Genomic DNA, 18693 nt, shown 5'->3' on the forward strand with positions numbered 1-18693 from the left:
CATATCTGTGTATCCGCTCTCTAGTTTATTTTAAGATATTGTTATTCACACTGGTTTTTGCATTTAATGTTTGTCCATCTGGAACTTTTATTTGCCATGAGCTCTATATTTTAAGATGTAGCCTACTAAAAAATAAAAATAAAAACATTTTTTTATTATTGTTGCATTGTTGTGTGTAATACTTACAGTAGGCTACCTTATGCCTCTGAATCTATGCCTGCCTTTCTACCCTCATATCAATATCAAATTTATTTCTAGAACACAGTTCCAGAGGGATTTAATGTTTTTTGGCTTTTAGTATGAATATGTTTGCCTTACTGTTATCCATAAGCTACTGTAGTGTGCACCAAAACAAGGGCAAAATTCACATTTAGAAGACCAAACCCAACGTTGAAAATGAAAATCAGTTTCAAGTACAGTAAAATCAGATACTCAGTGAAGTAAAGTACAGATACTCAGAAAGTGTACTTAAGTACAGTACTCAAGTAAATGTACTTTGTTACTGTCCACCTCTGGATGTTTTACACAATAAGGATTGGGTTGTTGGGTTTTCATGTTTAATGGGAACTTTAGACATAATGATTTCTATACTGTACAAACTGTGTTATCCCCTAACTCTAATGTAACAGTTATGGGTATGTCATCTACGGACATCTAATATTATGGACATATTATCATGGTACAGTTCAGCCTATTACTGATTTTTATTTCCACTTCCTTTTTATCCAAAGAGATATCTGAACTATTTGCACTGTATTTATCAATGGGAAATACATCATGCTAAAATAATCTGTCATAGGCTATACCGTGGCTCACATTATTGGGGTTGCTTGCAGCAGCACGAATTACGTGACCAGCAACATATTTCTGCTTCAAATATTGTGCGTAGTTAACAGTGAGTGGTGGTTTCAGACATTGTTTTATTAAAGTGCATTTGTCAGTGCCGCACTCATACTGACTCTTATTCTGCCTGACAGAAAGAAAAGCTCGTAGCCTACTGAAAGCGGAGCGTTTTGACCAATCAGATGAAAGGGGCGTTTCAGCACCGCCCACATGTGCAAATGAAATATTGAACCCATAAACCGATTTGTAAACCACAAACGAAAAATGAAAAATCGAGCCAAAATCTAATTTTTCGTTTTTGAAACTAAACTAAAAAACGAATAAACGAGCTGGTTTTCATTTCTCGTTATTCCATTCCAAACAGGAAATGAAATGAACAAAAAGTACACAGACCTGCACCCTTTTTTATTTATTTCATCTTTCATTCCGAAATAGAATAATGAATGAACGAAAAAGTACACGGACCCGATGTGCATTTGAAATCAGGGTATCTTCCGTCCATTTAATTTACTATTTGAAATGAAATAAGCAGAAACGAGAAGCGGCGCCTTTATTCGTTTTTCCGTTTTTTCCAAAAAACGAAAAAACGAGATTTCGGCTTGATTTTTCGTTTTTTAGTTCACAGGCTTCAAAATTCGTTTTGCACATGTGGACGGTCATGAAATTGCATTTGAGCATTTGAATTATCATTTGTGCAGCCATTTTGAGAGTTTGATTTATTATTTAATATTTTGACTATTTAATTTATCATTTGAACAGTTGTTTTGAGACTTTGATTTATTATTTGATCTTTTTAAGCATTTTAATTGTAATTTTAATTATGTTAGGAAAAAACTTCCATACAGCCGTGCGTGATTTTTCCAAACCAGTTAAGCGCAAACCACGCCCTGCAGCGTGGACTCGCGTCGCTTTTGGATTGGCAATATGACGTCATAAGGCGGCGCCACGCTCCTGTATCTGATGCGAGTCGCCTAAAAGAAAGGTATGTGGCTTTTATGGTTTTAAAACGTTTTAAAATAAATGTAACCCCCTTAGACAACTTAGTATTTTTTTCCAATAACTGTGAGAAATGAATAAATTCCTTTACAAATGAGTGAATGCATATTATTGAGCGTTATTTTTATTAGTAAAGCCCATAGGCACAACAAGAGAAAAGGTGCGTCTCAATTTGCTCTCTATATCCTGAATCAGCTGTCACTGGCAAGAAGTGATGGAGCAACAGAGCTTTTGAAACTCCAAGTTAGTGGAATGACTTGTTTTCACCTTTTATACATACTTAACTGCAGACACTGAAATGACACACTGTGTGGTACAGTACAAATATTGTAAGTGTCCTTTATTTTACAGTAAAGAACCACAATTGTCTCTTATGAGTCCTTGTTGGCAACCCTTAAAATGATTCACCCACTAATTGTCTACTAAATGTGATCCACTAATCATTAAACACCAAATGAAAATCATAAGGAACAAAGTTAAGTTTCTGTACAGTTTGTCTTTATTAATTGTTAATGTTCAAAAAAGTTTTCAGGCCATTATCTATCACCCTTACTGACTCCCTTACCAGTGCGCTGACTATTGAACTAGGGACCTGATTGAGACGCACCCAGAGGTTTAGTCTGGATTTATTTTTCTTGCTGTTAATTATTTTTATCTTTAACATGACAGATTGTCCAAACACACAGAAAAACTCCTGTTGAAGCGACTGAGATCCATGTGACACACTATTATAACGATGGCGTTCATTAAAGAGGAGAGTGAAGATATAAAGATTGAAGAAATATTCAGAGTGAAACATGAAGATACTGAGGAACAATCAGGTTGGTTTCATTCTCAAAGCAGTGGGTTACAAACAATGTTGGCAAATAGCTAGAGGGCTTTTCTCGTGTCTGTGTTTACCTTAATTTAATTTAATGTAAGAGCAGATACAGCCATTTGTAACTTAAATGTGTCAAGGCTTCTGGCCTCATCCACTTCCGAATATTGTAGCTGTACAAAAACCCACCGTTATGCTGATTGATAATTGTTATTTGTTTTCATATTTAAATTATTATCATAATCATAAACGCACTGGTTTGTAGTGCATTTGGTTATTCTTCCAGTTGTTTACCTATTTGGCTAATGAATCAAGTTCACGCATTTTCACAGAAAATAGCTTATTTCTGTGTTGCGAAATAAGGCCCTAATTATACTTCAGCTGCCCATGTTCCACAACGGTGCGTGTACAACAGCGTATGCACAAGGTGAATGTTGAAAAAAACAGTTGTACTGCGCATCCATGCTCATTCAAACAGTTTTCTTTTGAAAGCTGTGCGGTTACGACTGTGTGCGAGACGAAGAGGAACGCAGTAAATGAAGAATACCTGGGCATTAAGATGGATTGTGAAGCTGAGACGATGCTAGACATTAAATGTAGAATTTTTATTGTTCTTTTTTCTTATGGAACAGTGTTTGAGAAAAAAGCTTAACGTGGCTTAATGTTCTAAAACAACAACCAGTTCCAATGAAAATACACACCTTATTAATAAAGCATACTTTGTACAGACAAGCAGAAGCCCAGAATATGAACACAGTGAGCTAAATTGCACATTAAGCATTTTCTCTGAACCAGTGGTGTAGAGTAACAAAGTACGAATAAGTTTTCGTATTTTTCTTTTTTTTCTAACTTATTTTTACTTTGAGTATTTTAATTTTGGAGCTTTTACTTCACTACATTTTCAAATCAAATGAATACTTTTTATTCTGACAAATCTCCTATTGTTTCTCATGTCACTAACATGCGCAACACTGCACACACACTCAAGCTCACACACTGTAAATGTTAAAATAGTGGCTAAATTACTCTCTTTTGTGTTTCGCCTCCCTCCGCCATTTTACACTAGTGCGAGTAGCAGGTATGTGACGAATGACATCAGAGAAACGTCAGTAGGCTGTTACAATTATGGTCTATTACTGCATAGATGTTGAATCGTCCACGTCCTCATCGTGATGCAATGATGCAACGATTAGTTTCAACACCCTTCACAGTAAATTTCCCGGTGTTAAATTAAAACCGCTCGGTGTTCATATGGGAACCACCAGCAGGGTGTTAAAAGTAACACTGAAGCAGTGTTAGAGTTAATTAGATAATTAAGTGATTAATTGAGTGATGATTGTTCGATTATTGAAGGCAACTGATGATAACAAGTAGGGGTGGGAATCTCTAGTAACTCACGATTCGATTCGATTACGATTCAGAGGGTAACGATTATCGATGCATTTTTTGTTGTTGTGACTACTTGGTACTTTTAAAGCAAAGTATTTATGATGACCCATAAAGAATTTACTTCCAATACTTCCTATATTCATTTTATTAATAAAATAAATAGAAAGGATTTGGCAAGTCAACTGTAAAGGTTACATTTGCCAGCATATGTCTCAACATTGCAAAGAACCAACAGGAAAATAAATGTGTGCCTGTACTAGCAGCATACTTGTAGCAAACTCATAAACAGTTTTCGTTAAAAAATATAGAAGTATGTACCAGCAGCTCTCATACAAACATAATGCTTGTGGACTTGCGCATATTCTGAATAATTAGTAACATACAAATCCACTTTTATACACAACTAAATAATAAAGAGTTATGACTTGAAATGTTTGCTGTATACAACAATCAAAAACAGCTTATACAAAAAAGTGAATGAACATCTGCAGAGAGCACAGTCAAAATGTAACTTTTTGTGACTGGCATTGCACTGATACACACTGTGACTGTAGGGCAGTATAACGTACGTATAACAGATCAGTTTACAGCATATTGATGTGAAAACTAAACAATACAGAAAGCAGCTCTCATACAAAAAATACTAAATAGGTCACAATGAAATTGGCAATTTTTCATACGTTAGCTTTTAACGAAGAGGGTGCCGTTCGAATTTGGCGCTCAGACATCATGCATCTCTGTTATGTGCGCGTCTCTGTTATGTGCACGCCACAGACTGTCCGCGCACTGCACGTCCGCTTTAGAGTTACGCCTTTTGCGTTCTGTCAATATTAAGTTATTAGAGAAAAAAACTGAAAATAGATTTTTGACATTTGTGAATCGATTCAGAATCGTCCACGCCTGCATCGCGATGCATCTAAGAATCGATTTTTTCCCCCCACACTAACAAGCAGAATCACTGAAGGAAAGAGAAACAAAAGAACTACAACTGACTTACAGACACAGCCTTTAGATGAAAGCAACTGAAGACATGAAATCTCTCTTATTACAAACCAGTTTGACCTTATTTCTGCCATTCATCTACAGAAGATGTTTTTGAGAATTAACAGTTTTAGATGTCGATGTTTTATTGAAAATGTTTGGTCATCATTATGGTGATCAGTGTTCCTTTAGTTGGGCAGTTTGACTCTTTTATATTTATTTATGTTAGTCATTGTCTTTGTAACAGTGTTTACCAAAACACTTTATTTGTTGCAAAGGAAGCCATAAACAAAGATTATCAGGTGATATATATATATCATCATCATAAAGAAAAACGTTTGACAAATGCCATCACTGACCAAAAGAGATCACTTGTTATTAATAGATTTTTACCACTTATAGTTTTTTTTGCCAAAGATTCTGAATTTTAATTGCTAAATACATTGCGAAAAAAGAAAATGTAGAGACACACACACTAACATCAAGAATCAGCTTATGAATCTCAACAATGGTGACATGCTTCATGCTGCAATGCATGCTGGGACAATTAGTTTATAATATGGTGGCTCCCAGCATGCATTGTCTATTAAAATGTCTATTGTTAAAATAGGCAGGTGTATGTAATCTTAGGATCTCAACTGTATATTTTGGTCTGTATTATTGCAGTATTATTATTTTTCCATGTATGTAGCACTAATATCAATAATAATCGCTGCAAACTGCTATGTTGTGCAGTTTGGTCCTGTTGTGAGGAAATGTAAAACCGAATGTCATTAGCATAGTGTGAAATTGAATGATAATGTTCATATAATAATCATACTTTTGTTTGATGAGATGTCTCATCGTTTACACAAGCAAGGTGGTTAAGATCAGAGAAATGAGACCTAAACCATGCAAATGTTTGTCGACAAATGCCTATGTTGTCGAAAGATCCAATAGCATGTTGTTGATTGCATGTTTGATGGTAAACAGGGGTTAACTTGTCTTTTTTTTTTGCTTTAGACCTGATGACACTGAAAGAGGAGAGTCAAGAACTGAATGAAATCGAAGAGAAATATCAATATGAGAAGAATGATGTCAAAAATAGAGAAAAATCCATACAGACTAAAATGAGTTTCTCACAAGAAAGAGCTCCGAAGACAGGAACTGGAAGCTTTTTCACCTGCTTTCAGTGTGGAAAGAGTTTCAAACAACATGACAGCCTTCGAGCCCACATGGGAATTCACAATGGAGAGAAGCCTTACAAATGCCAACAGTGTGAAAAGAGTTACAAACAAAAATATAACCTTCTACTCCACATGAGAATTCACAGTGGAGAGAAGCTTTTCACCTGCCAACAGTGTGGAAAGAGTTACAATCAAAAATATAACCTTCTACTCCACATGAGAATTCACAATGGAGAGAAGCTTTTCACCTGCCAAAAGTGTGGAAAGAGTTTCAATCAAGAACATGACCTTGGACTCCACATGAGAATTCACAATGCAGAGAAGCCTTACAAATGTGAACAGTGTGAAAAAAGTTACAAACAAAAAAATAACCTTGTACTCCACATGAGAATTCACAATGGAGAGAAGCTTTTCACCTGCCAACAGTGTGGAAAGAGTTACAATCAAAAACAAGACCTTGGACTCCACATGATAATTCACAATGGAGAGAAGCCTTACAAATGTGAACAGTGTGAAAAAAGTTTTACTTACAAAGGACGCCTTAATTCCCACATGAGAACTCACACTAGAGAGAAGCCTTTCGCATGTGACCAGTGTGGAAAGAGTTTCAAAATTAAAGTAAGCCTGGAAAACCACATGAGGATTCACTCAGGGGACAACCGTTTTACATGTAAACAGTGTGAAAAGAGTTTCTGCAATAAAAATAGCCTAACGGGGCACATGATGCTTCACACTGGAGAGAAGCCTTACGAATGCAAAGAGTGCGGCAAAAGTTTCACACATAAATCATCCCTTGTTTTTCACATGAGAAGACACACTGGAGAAAGCCCGTTCACCTGCGAACAGTGTGGGAAGAGCTTTGCACAAAAAGGAACTCTTCAGATTCACATGAGAATTCACACTGGAGAAACACCGTTCACATGTGATCAGTGTGGGAAGAGTTTCAATAATAAATCATCCTTTCTTACACACATGAGAGTTCACACTGGCGAAGCACCATTCACATGTGATCAGTGTGGAAAGGGTTTTAATTATAAATCAACCCTTAATGCACACATTACAGTTCACACTCGAGAGAAGCCTTACACCTGCGAACTGTGTGGGAAGAGCTTCAGACGAAAACAAAATCTTAAGAATCACATGACAATTCACACAGGAGAGAAGCCATTCATATGTGTTGAGTGTGGAAAACGTTTTATGTATTACCGTGGCCTTAATTTACATATGGAGATTCACTCAGGAGAGCAATGTTCTCATTGTGAAAGAAGATTCCCAGACAAGAAACGCCTTGACAAGCACATAATAATTCACACTGGTGAGAAGTGCCAGCAGTGTGGAAAGACTTTCAGATTTAAAGGATACCTTAAGGTTCACATGAGAATTCACACTGGAGAGAAGCCTTTCACATGCTCTCACTGTGGAAAGAGTTTCAATCAGAACACAAGCCTTCAGGTTCACATGAGACGTCACACTGGAGAGAAACCTTATAGATGTGTTCAGTGCAAGAAGAGTTTCACATATCAAGTATACCTGAAGCGCCATTTGCAAACTCATTCTAGAAAGAAATCGCAAGGCTCTAAATGTGACAAAAAGTCTACAAAAGTCTACAAAAGTCTGAAGTCTACAAAAAGGAGCAATTTCAAAAATCACCTGCACATTCACTCTGAAGAAAGACTATTTGAATGTGATAAGTGTAATAAAAATTTTTTGCCATCACACTTACAGATACATCTGAAAAGTCATGCAGATGTCAGACGTTATTTTTGTTCTTTGTGTGGAAAGAGATTTAAATGGCTTGGTCATTTAAAATGGCACCAGAAAACACGTATCTGTGTGAAACTAAGGCTACGTTCACGTAACAGCTGAATGAGGGACAGATATAATAGTGTACATTCATGACCATTTGCATTCTTCACCTCTTTATAACTTTGCCTTGAGACTTTTTTTTGGTCTTGTATATATGAACTCCTGTGGCTGCACCTCATCATCTACTTTAATATAGTTTAGTTGCTCTGAAACTTTTTTTATCCTAAGGCACACAATTGTGAATCTTTTGACTGTCTAGAGAGTCCGCAAATATTTATGCCTAGTTAATTTTTCTTTATAAATCCCTGTGTGTAGAAAATTGCATACACACATTTCTATGCCCGTTTTGTGCATATGTAATGTTTATACATCAGGCCCCTGCACCAGAGCAGATTTTATTCTGGGTTAAAGATCGCAAACCAAAACTGGACCAATCAGCTGTGAGCAAAGTGACAAATCTGATGCAGTAAAGACCCTACCCCTGTTTCTCCCGCTCCAAATTAAAAACAGTTTCTAGTGAAAGAATTTAGAGACAAAATTGTTAGTTTTTGCTGCTGATTTATATGAATTGTAATATCATAATGTCTTTAGAATTAATTTAATTGTCAGTTAATATTAAACTTTGCATTAAAATTTATATAAATGTATACATGTAAATACAAGCTTTAATACATAATATTATATATATATATTAATTGACCAAGCTTGCATGTTTTCTTCTGAGCTCTTTGTGAACCTATATGTTAAATTCAGTTGATTCATTTGCACTGAAATTGTAGATATTTTCAGTTGCCTTCTCAAACTTTTGCTGCCGTAGCAGTATTTCTCCCTCATTTGTACTGTAAATGTTTGTAAAAAGTTCATGCTACACTTTAAAATGATCTCCTCTTCTTCAATTGAGCCAGTTTTTGTGAGAATTGAATCTTGGTTGGAGCCCAACAGGGCCGAGCTCTCCCTCTCTCCGACATCCAAATGGCACCCTCATGGAGATTAGATATTTCAGTTTCACAGTGTTGACAAATCTGCCACTTCTGGCTTGAAACATCCAACTCCTTCATTTTTGATCTACTTCAACATCTCTTTTCAGAATCAAAGTGTTTTTTGATAAACCATACCAGGAGCACACATCCTTGTTGAGCGCCAGTGATGTAGGTGTTGGAAGTGAATTTTCCCAGCATCACGAGCTGCTGCCTGTCTGTCAGGAAGTTGATTATCAAATGATATGGAGTTGTGTACAGAGAGCTGGCTTATTTTTTGTCAGGATATCAGTTTCAGACTTGCTTCCCCAACACTGTTCATCCACGGGTCATTGACATGTTTTTATCAGTATATCAATATAGCCTGATGTCACATTAAAAGAAAGTACTATTTGCTGCAACCTTTCGTTAATTGGAATAATGATTAATTTCTTACACTGCACATTTACTCTCCTGTTTATTTTCTATTTAACTCTTTTAAAGTGTTTTTAAATGTCTTCTTATACAGTATAGTCTTTTTATATTGCCCTATGTTGCTTTTATGTTTTATGTAAAGCACTTTGAATTGCCTTGTTGTTGAAATGTGCTATACAAATAAACTCGCCTTGCGAGTCAAGTCCAAGTCAAAAACTCATATTTTCATATCATAATAATGATCTAAAGAGTAAAAGATATTTGCGGCTTTAATACCAAACTATAAGGTTGCACGTTTCATGTTTACCCCCTTGAATTCAGATATTTAAGAGTTTAAGGGCACAGAGAAACATTTGCTATGGATCTTTAATTAAAAATAAAATAAAAAAATTCTGACTGCTGATGTAGTTTCTGCACCCATTAGACAGAATCCCACTCACAAAGAATTCAACTCTGAAATCATCTAACATGTTTTATTTTATTGTATTATGTGTATGTCTATGCACGGTCTATGCAGCCGTATGTGTTTTTGGATTGCCTGATTTTCCAAACCAGTTAAGCGCAAACCACGCCCCGCAGCGATGACTCGCGTCGCTCGCGTCGCTTTTGGATTGGCAATATGACGTCATAAGGCGGTGCCACGCTCCTGCATCTAAAGCGAGTTGCCTAAAAGAAAGGTCTGTGGCTTTTATGGTTTTAAAACGTTTTAAAATAAATGTAACCCCCTCAGACAATATAGTATGTTTTTACAATAACTGTGAGGAATGAATCAATTCCTTTACAAATGAGTGAATAAATATTGAACATTATTGAGCTTATTTTTATTAGTAAAGCGCATAGGCACAATAAGAGAAAAGGTGCGTCTCAATTTGCTCTCTATATTCTGAATCAGTTTATCGTGAACGTGAATCAAGACACTGGCAAGTAGTGATGGAGCAACAGAGCTTTTGAAACTCCAAGTTAGTGGAATGACTTGTTTTCACCATTTAAACATACTTAACTGCAGACACTGAAATGACACTGTGTGGTACAGTACAGATATTGTAAGTGTCCTTTATTTTACAATAAAGAACCACAATTGTCTCTTATGAGTCCTTGGCAGCCCTTAAAATGATTCACTCAATAATTATCTATTAAATGTGATCCACTAATCATTAAATACCAAATGAAAATCATAAGGAACAAAGTTAAGTGTCTGTACAGTTTGTCTTTATTAATTGTTAATGCTAGTTTTCAGGCCATTATCTTTCACCCTGACTGACTCCCTTACCAGTGCGCTGACTATTGAACTAGGGACCTGATTGAGACGCACCCAGAGGTTTAGTTTGGATTTATTTTTCTTGCTGTTAATTATTTTCATCTTTAACATGACAGATTGTCCAAACACACAGAAAAACTCCTGTTGAAGCGACTGAGATCCATGTGACACACTATTATAACGATGGCGTTCATTAAAGAGGAGAGTGAAGATATAAAGATTGAAGAAATATTCAGAGTGAAACATGAAGGTACTGAGGAACAATCAGGTTGGTTTCATTCTCAAAGCAGTGGGTTACAAACAATGTTGGCAAATAGACGCTAGAGGGCTTTTCTCGTGTCTGTATTTACCTTATTTTTAACGTAAGAGCAGATACTGCCATTTGTAACTTAAATGTGTCAAGGCTTCTGGTCTCATCCACTTCCGAATATTGTAGCTGTACAAAAACCCGCCGTTGTGCTGATTGATATTACAAACTGTTATTTGTTTTCATAAACACACTGGTTTGTAGTGCAAATTATTTTACCATTTACTGCATTCAGTTATTCTTCCAGTTGTTTACCTATTTGGCTAATGAATTAAAAGTTCACTCATTTTCACAGAAAATAGCTTATTTCTGTGTTGCGAAATAAGGCCCTATTTATATTTCAACTGTCCATGTTCCACAACGGTGCATGTACAACAGCGTATGCACAAGGTGAATGTTGAAAAAAACAGTTGTACTGCGCATCCTTGCTCATTCAAACAGTTTTCTTTTGAAAGCTGTGCGGATACAACTGTGTGCGAGACGAAGAGGAACGCAGTAAATGATGAATACCTGGGCATTAAGATGGATTGTGAAGCTGAGACGATGCTAGACATTAAATGTAGAATTTTTATTGTTCTTTTTTCTTATGGAACAGTGTTATCAAAAAATCAATTCTGCTTGTATTAATGAGTGAAAACATTATGTATCTGATGCTTTTCTAAGACATTCTATGAATTTTAATGTGAAAAAAGCTTAACGTGGCTTAATGTTCTAAAACAACAACCAGTTCCAATGAAAATACACACCTTATTAATAAAGCATACTTTGTACAGACAAGCAGAAGCCCAGAATATGAACACAGTGAGCTAAATTGCACATTAAGCATTTTCTCTGAACCAGTGGTGTAGAGTAACAAAGTACGAATATATAATTACTAAGTAGCTTTTTTTTCTAACTTATTTTTACTTTGAGTATTTTAGTTTTGGAGCTTTTACTTCACTACATTTTCAAATCAAATGAATACTTTTTATTCTGACAAATCTCCTCTTGTTTCTCATGTCACTAATATGCGCAAGACACACTCAAGCTCACACACTGTAAATGTTAAAATAGTGGCTAAATTACTCTCTTTTTTGTTTCGCCTCCCTCCACCATTTTACACTAGTGCGAGTAGCAGGTATGTGACGAATGAAGAATTTATTAGAGTTAATTAGATAATTAAGTGATTAATTGAGTGATGATTGTTTGATTATTGAAGACACCTGATGATAACAAGCAGAATCACTGAAGGAAAGAGAAACAAAAGAACTACAACTGACTTCCAGATACAGCCTTAGATGAAAGCAACTGGAAAGACATGAAATCTCTCTTATTACAAACCAGTTTGACCTATGTTGAACTAGTTTGCTATGTTGTGCAGTTTGGTCCTGTTGTGAGGAAATGTAAAACCGAATGTCATTAGCATAGTGTGAAATTTAATGATAATGTTCATATAATAATCATACTTTTGTTTTATGAGATGTCTTATTGTTTACACAAGCAAGGTGGTTAAGATCAGAGAAATGAGACCTCAACCATGCTAATGTTTGTCGACAAATGCCTATGTTGTCGAAAGATCCAATAGCATGTTGTTGATTTTGATGGTAAACTGGGGTTAACTTGTCTTTTTTTTGCTTTAGACCTGATGACACTGAAAGAGGAGAGTCAAGAACTGAATGAAATCGAAGAGAAATATCAATATCAGCAGCATGATGTCAAAAATAGAGAAAAATCCATAGAGACTAAAATGAGTTTCTCACAAGAAAGAGCTCCGAAGACAGGAACTGGAAGCTTTTTCTCCTGCTTTCAGTGTGGAAAGAGTTTCAAACAACATGACAGCCTTCGAGCCCACATGGGAATACACAATGGAGAGAAGCCTTACAAATGCCAACAGTGTGAAAAGAGTTACAAACAAAAATATAACCTTCTACTCCACATGAGAATTCACAGTGGAGAGAAGCTTTTCACCTGCCAACAGTGTGGAAAGAGTTACAATCAAAAACATGACCTTGGACTCCACATGAGAATTCACAATGGAGAGAAGCCTTACAAATGTGAACAGTGTGGAAAGAGTTTCAAAATTAAAGCAAGCCTTAAAAACCACATGAGGATTCACTCAGGGGACAACCGTTTTACATGTAATCAGTGTGAAAAGAGTTTCTGCAATAAAAATAGCCTTACGAGACACATGATACTTCACACTGGAGAGAAGCCTTACAAATGCGAAGAGTGCGGCCAATATTTCACACATAAATCATCCCTCGTTTCGCACATGAGAAGACACACTGGAGAAAGCCCGTTCACCTGCGAACAGTGTGGGAAGAGCTTTGCACAAAAAGGAACTCTTCAGATTCACATGAGAATTCACACTGGAGAAACACCATTCACATGTGATCAGTGTGGGAAGAGTTTCAATCATAAATCAACCTTTCTTACACACATGAGAGTTCACACTGGCGAAGCACCATTCACATGTGAACAGTGTGGAAAGGGTTTTAATTATAAATCAACCCTTAATGCACACATTACAGTTCACACTCGAGAGAAGCCTTACACCTGCGAACTGTGTGGGAAGAGCTTCAGACGAAAAGAAAATCTTAAGAATCACATGACAATTCACACAGGAGAGAAGCCATTCATATGTGTTGAGTGTGGAAAACGTTTTATTTATTACCGTGGTCTTAATTTACACATGAAGATTCACTCAGGAGAGCAATGTCCTCATTGTGAAAGAAGATTCCCAGACAAGAAACGCCTTGACAAGCACATAATAATTCACACTGGTGAGAAGTGCCAGCAGTGTGGAAAGACTTTCAGATTTAAAGGATACCTTAAGGTTCACATGAGAATTCACACTGGAGAGAAGCCTTTCACATGCTCTCACTGTGGAAAGAGTTTCAATTGGAACACAAGCCTTCAGGTTCACATGAGACGTCACACTGGAGAGAAACCTTATAGATGTGTTCAGTGCAAGAAGAGTTTCACATATCAAGTATACCTGAAGCGTCATTTGCAAACTCATTCTAGAAAGAAATTGAAAGGCTCTAAATGTGACAAAAAGTCTACAAAAGTCTACAAAAGTCTGAAGTCTACAAAAAGGAGCAATTTCAAAAATCACCTGCACATTCACTCTGAAGAAAGACTATTTGAATGTGATAAGTGTAATAAAATTTTTATTTTGCCATCACACTTACAGATACATCTGAAAAGTCATGCAGATGTCAGACGTTATTTTTGTTCTTTGTGTGGAAAGAGATTTAAATGGCTTGGTCATTTAAAATGGCATCAGAAAACACGTATCTGTGTGAAACTAAGGCTACGTTCACGTAACAGCTGAATGAGGGACAGATATAATAGTGTACATTCATGACCATTTGCATTCTTCACCTCTTTATAACTTTGCCTTGAGACTTTTTTTTGGTCTTGTATATATGAACTCCCGTGGCTGCACCTCAACATCTTTAATATAGTTTAGTTGCTCTGAAACTTTTTTGTGCTAAGGCACACAATTGTGAATCTTTTTATTTTCATAATACAATGATGAGCTCATGATGAAGAAAAACTTGTTGAAAATGAATTCAGAAAATGAACCACAGTCCTCGCTGTAGTTACAACATTAAATCACAGCATGCCACGGGAAATGTGTTCAAAAGCATCCACTACAAATACTAAAATTAAAGTTCATTAAAAAAAATTGTTTACTTCTGGATAATGATTTCATATAATTTCAGTGCTTAACTCCTTTAATAATAGTGATATATTTCATCTAAATGTGGAAATGGAAAGGTTCAAATGGAAAACTGAGTTTAAAATTATTCTTTCTTTCTTCGCTCCATCAATAAAAGAGTGTGTGTACTGTCTAGAGAGTCCGCAAATATTTATGCCTAGTTAATTTTTCTTTATAAATCCCTGTGTGTAGAAAATTGCATACACACATTTCTATGCCCGTTTTGTGCATAACATTTATATGATTTATACATCAGGCCCCTGCACCAGAGCAGATTTTATTCTGGGTTAAAGATCGCAAACCAAAACTGGACCAATCAGCTGTGAGCAAAGTGACAAATCTGATGCAGTAAAGACCCTCCCCCTGTTTCTTCTGCTCCAAAATAAAAACAGTTTCTAGTGAAAGAATTTAGAGACAGAATTGTTCGTTTTTGCTGCTAATTCATATGAACTAGCTCATAATCTCAGCTCGTAACTCATAATGTCTTCAGAATTAATTTAATTGACAGTTAATATTAAACTTTGCATTAACATTAATATAAATTTATACATGTAAATACAAGCTTTAATATATATTTAATATATATTAAATGTCCAAGCTTGGATGTTTTCTTCTGTGCTTTTTGTGAACCTATATAAGTTAAATTCAGTTGCTACATTTATTATGATCTCTTCTTCTTCAACAAAGAAGTGAATTGAGCCAGTTCTTGTGAGAAGTGAATCTTGTGGAAAAGTGAGATATCGTTGGAATCGGTATAAGCCAAGGAATATAATGACATAAAGAAATCATTTTTGCAAAAAAAGTATATCTCTGGAACACTAGGTGGCGCTCTGTTCAAATTTCTCATGTACGTTCAGGACATTGTGTCGATGATCCATACAAAATTTTGTGAAGATAATGTCAAATAGTTTAAAAGTTATACAGAATTCAAAATGGTGGACACGTGGTACATCCCATCCTGACAAAATCGGTATCCACGGATTCGGCATGACGCAAGGAATCCATAGATACCACATTTATGATTCTGACAAACTGTTCAAAAGTTATTGGCCAAAATAGCCATTTTTCATATCTCATGACCCGTAGGTTATGCTGTTCCCAACTTTGGCATGGAACCTATCACCTACCAATTTTCGTTTCGATTGATCAAACTTTGGCCGAGATACAGCCTTTTAACCAATTTTGGGTGGACCTCATTAAGTTTACAACTTTTGAACAAAGATGAATTAAAAAAAAATCTGTTCAGTCATTTCTGTGCGGCTCAGTCCAAAGATCATTTGAGCAAATTTTGGACAAAATTGAAAAAAATGTAAAGGTGGAGTAGCGAAAAAACTGCATACTGTACTTTTCAAAATGGCCACTACTGTAATGGGCAGAGTCTTAATGTAAGCTATTGATTGTGATCACCATGATGAGAGGAATCAGGTGTACTAAGTTTCATTTTTATAGATCAAAGGGTTCAAAAGTTATAACCATTTCAATGTTGAATTTTTTTAACTGGTGGTGGCGCTATAGAGTTGGTCCTAGAGACTAAAAAATTGGTCCAATTATTATTCATTACCATCACTAGACGTGTACCAAATTTAATCTTTTTTGATTGGCTTGATGGCCTTTCAGGGCTTGGCCCCTAATAAGAAAACTAACGGATACAATAGGGGCTATCCCCTTCGGGGCTTGGCCCCTAATAATAATAATAATAATAAGAAAACTAACGGATACAATAGGGGCTACGCCCTTTCAGGGCTTGGCCCCAAAATATGCATTTACATATACTCAGATGGCAAAAATGTAATAAGAGTACTGAATTATACATATATAAAAACAGTAATTGGTATGCTAGCTATTTAAGGAGGAGATAGCCTGAGGGAAAGAACTGTTTTTATACTTAAATGTTCTAGTGCACAGAGATCTGTAATGTCTGAGTGCAGAAGTGCAAACAGGCTGTTAAGAAGGTGTGTGATGATGATTCATGCCCGTTTCTTCACTCTGCAGATGTACAAGTCCTATAGGTTTGGCAGGTGCACACACCAATTATCCTGTCATGTCTGTTGTTCAACCTCTTGTTTGTATGGTGTGGATGAGGCCAATGACTGTAGTGTCTGCAAACTTCAAGAGTTTGACAAAGGTGTCAGAGCAGTAGAGGGAGAAGAGCATTGGGAAGAGCACACATCCTTGTTGAGCACCAGTTCTGTAGGTGTTGGAAGTGAATTTTCCCAGCCTCACGAGCTGCTGCCTGTCTGTCTGTCTGTCTGTCAGGAAGCTGATTATCAAATGACATATGGAGTTGTGTACAGAGAGCTGGCTTATTTTTGTCAGGCCCAGTTTCAGACTAGCTTCACTATCTAAAAAAGTTTACCAAAAGTTTACAGTGTTTTCGATTGCTAAATGACAGTGAGCACAACTGGAGCGACATGTGCAAAACTACAAAACTACAGTCTGCACTACCAACAGTCACCTGAGCTAAACAGTTCACATCACCTGCAAAACTCATTCCAAGCAACACAACTCTTAACACATGGCTCAAAACAGGCTCAGTGCAGCCAAACACTATGCACAACCCTCACTGAGATAACACACACCGTCACTCAGAACACACTGAGAGTAAAAACACTAGCATCAAACACCAGTACAGAAAATACAAACTTTTCATCTTTACAGTTTGAACAATTTCAGTGACTTCATACAAAGTAATATTTTCTTCAAAGAAAAGAGTGACATTCTTTCACATGATTTATTTAAATTTTAAGAACATAATTCTTTAAAGTAAATGAAAATTAGCAGTTTGCTTCAATAGTCTGTAGTAATTTACAGAATTACAGTAATGAGAAAAAAAGGTAGAAAATGGAAGCTTTAGCTAAGTTCTGCCAGGAAGACTCAATCACTACGTCACTTATTACCTTATTACCTTCACCTCTATCCAATCACGTCTTTATACTTTCTGTATAAAAGATAGGTACTTACACATGTTTGAGTTCGCAGATGCCAACGCGACAACAACCTCCACCCTCCCCACCACCACCAGGATGGTCCTGTCCATACCTTCTAAGGGGGTCGGCTGCGCCCCTGCCTTCGTCTTCAGGCAGGAGATGCAGATCCGCTACCCTCGGATTACGAGCTATGGACGGGGCCTACGCTAAAGAACTTTACAATGCTTGCCGGGCTTTCAATAAATATATGCTTTGTTACATCACTTTATCTCCCGAGTCTTTCTGGTAGAACTTAAAGTATATACTGTAATTTGAACAAATAATTGAGGGGCTAATCCTGCCTCTCTCTAGCATCAGGCCACAGGTTTTCATCAACATCACATCTAATGTTCTCTCTTGCCATGCACCTGGGGAAGAACCTTCTGGAGTGCCTTATCCATCCCTGGCTTTCTGAGCTCTACCTATATATATATATATATATATATATATATATATATATATATATATATATATATATGTGTGTGTGTGTGTGTGTGTGTGTGTGTGTGTGTGTGTGTGTTCACTAACAAGTCTAAAACAAGACACCTGCTTAGCCTTTCAGCTGAAATTGCAATCAGCAGTGTTTGAAAGGCACAAGGCTGAAATCTATTCTGTTTTGAATGTGTAGTTCACAGTTTTGACAGCAGTGTGTTAGCATTTGAACAGGTTGTGCAGGTTGTGGTTAAAGGGATAATTCACCCAAAAATGAAAATTCTATCATCGTTTACTCACTCTCAAGTTGTTCCAAACCTGTATGAGTTTCTTTGTTCTGCTGAACACAAAGGAAGATATTTGGAAGAATGTTTGTAACCAAACAGATCTCGGTCCCCATTGACTACCATAGTATATTTTTTTCCTACTATGGAAGTCAATGGGGGCCGAGATCTGTTTGATTACAAACATTCTTCCAAATATCTTCCTTTGTGTTCAGCAGAACGAAGAAACTCATACAGGTTTGGAACAACTTGAGGGTAAGTAAACGATGACAGAATTTTCATTTTTGGGTGAACTATCCCTTTAAAGTCATGGGATAAGTGTGAAGAGTTTTGAAAACTGTGTTCAAGCAA

The 18693-nt window shown here is 36.4% G+C and overlaps 2 protein-coding genes across 3 annotated transcripts; both read left to right on the plus strand.

Annotated features, from left to right (window-relative positions):
- Positions 1–1769: 1769 nt before the first annotated feature.
- LOC311070755 (uncharacterized protein) lies at positions 1770–8876 on the plus strand. Of its 2 annotated transcripts, none has more exons than XM_084094795.1 (3): positions 1770–1825; positions 2509–2660; positions 6029–8876. In XM_084094795.1, exons 2-3 carry the CDS (start codon positions 2576–2578, stop codon positions 8056–8058), a joined length of 2115 nt encoding a protein of 704 aa, XP_083950921.1. In that variant the 5' UTR covers positions 1770–1825; positions 2509–2575; the 3' UTR covers positions 8059–8876. The 2 variants fall into 2 exon arrangements, with proteins under 2 accessions (XP_083950921.1, XP_083950922.1); XM_084094796.1 differs by lacking the exon at positions 1770–1825 and adding an exon at positions 1961–2082.
- A 1122-nt stretch (positions 8877–9998) lies between these two features.
- LOC311070798 (uncharacterized protein) lies at positions 9999–14793 on the plus strand. The gene is made up of 3 exons (XM_084094856.1): positions 9999–10066; positions 10764–10915; positions 12574–14793. The coding sequence occupies exons 2-3, from the start codon at positions 10831–10833 to the stop codon at positions 14268–14270; spliced, it is 1782 nt and encodes a 593-aa protein (XP_083950982.1). The 5' UTR covers positions 9999–10066; positions 10764–10830; the 3' UTR covers positions 14271–14793.
- Positions 14794–18693: the final 3900 nt, after the last annotated feature.

Source organism: Abramis brama (genome assembly GCF_963993115.1).
Source record: "Abramis brama genome assembly, chromosome: 20".
Lineage (NCBI taxonomy): Eukaryota > Metazoa > Chordata > Actinopteri > Cypriniformes > Leuciscidae > Abramis > Abramis brama.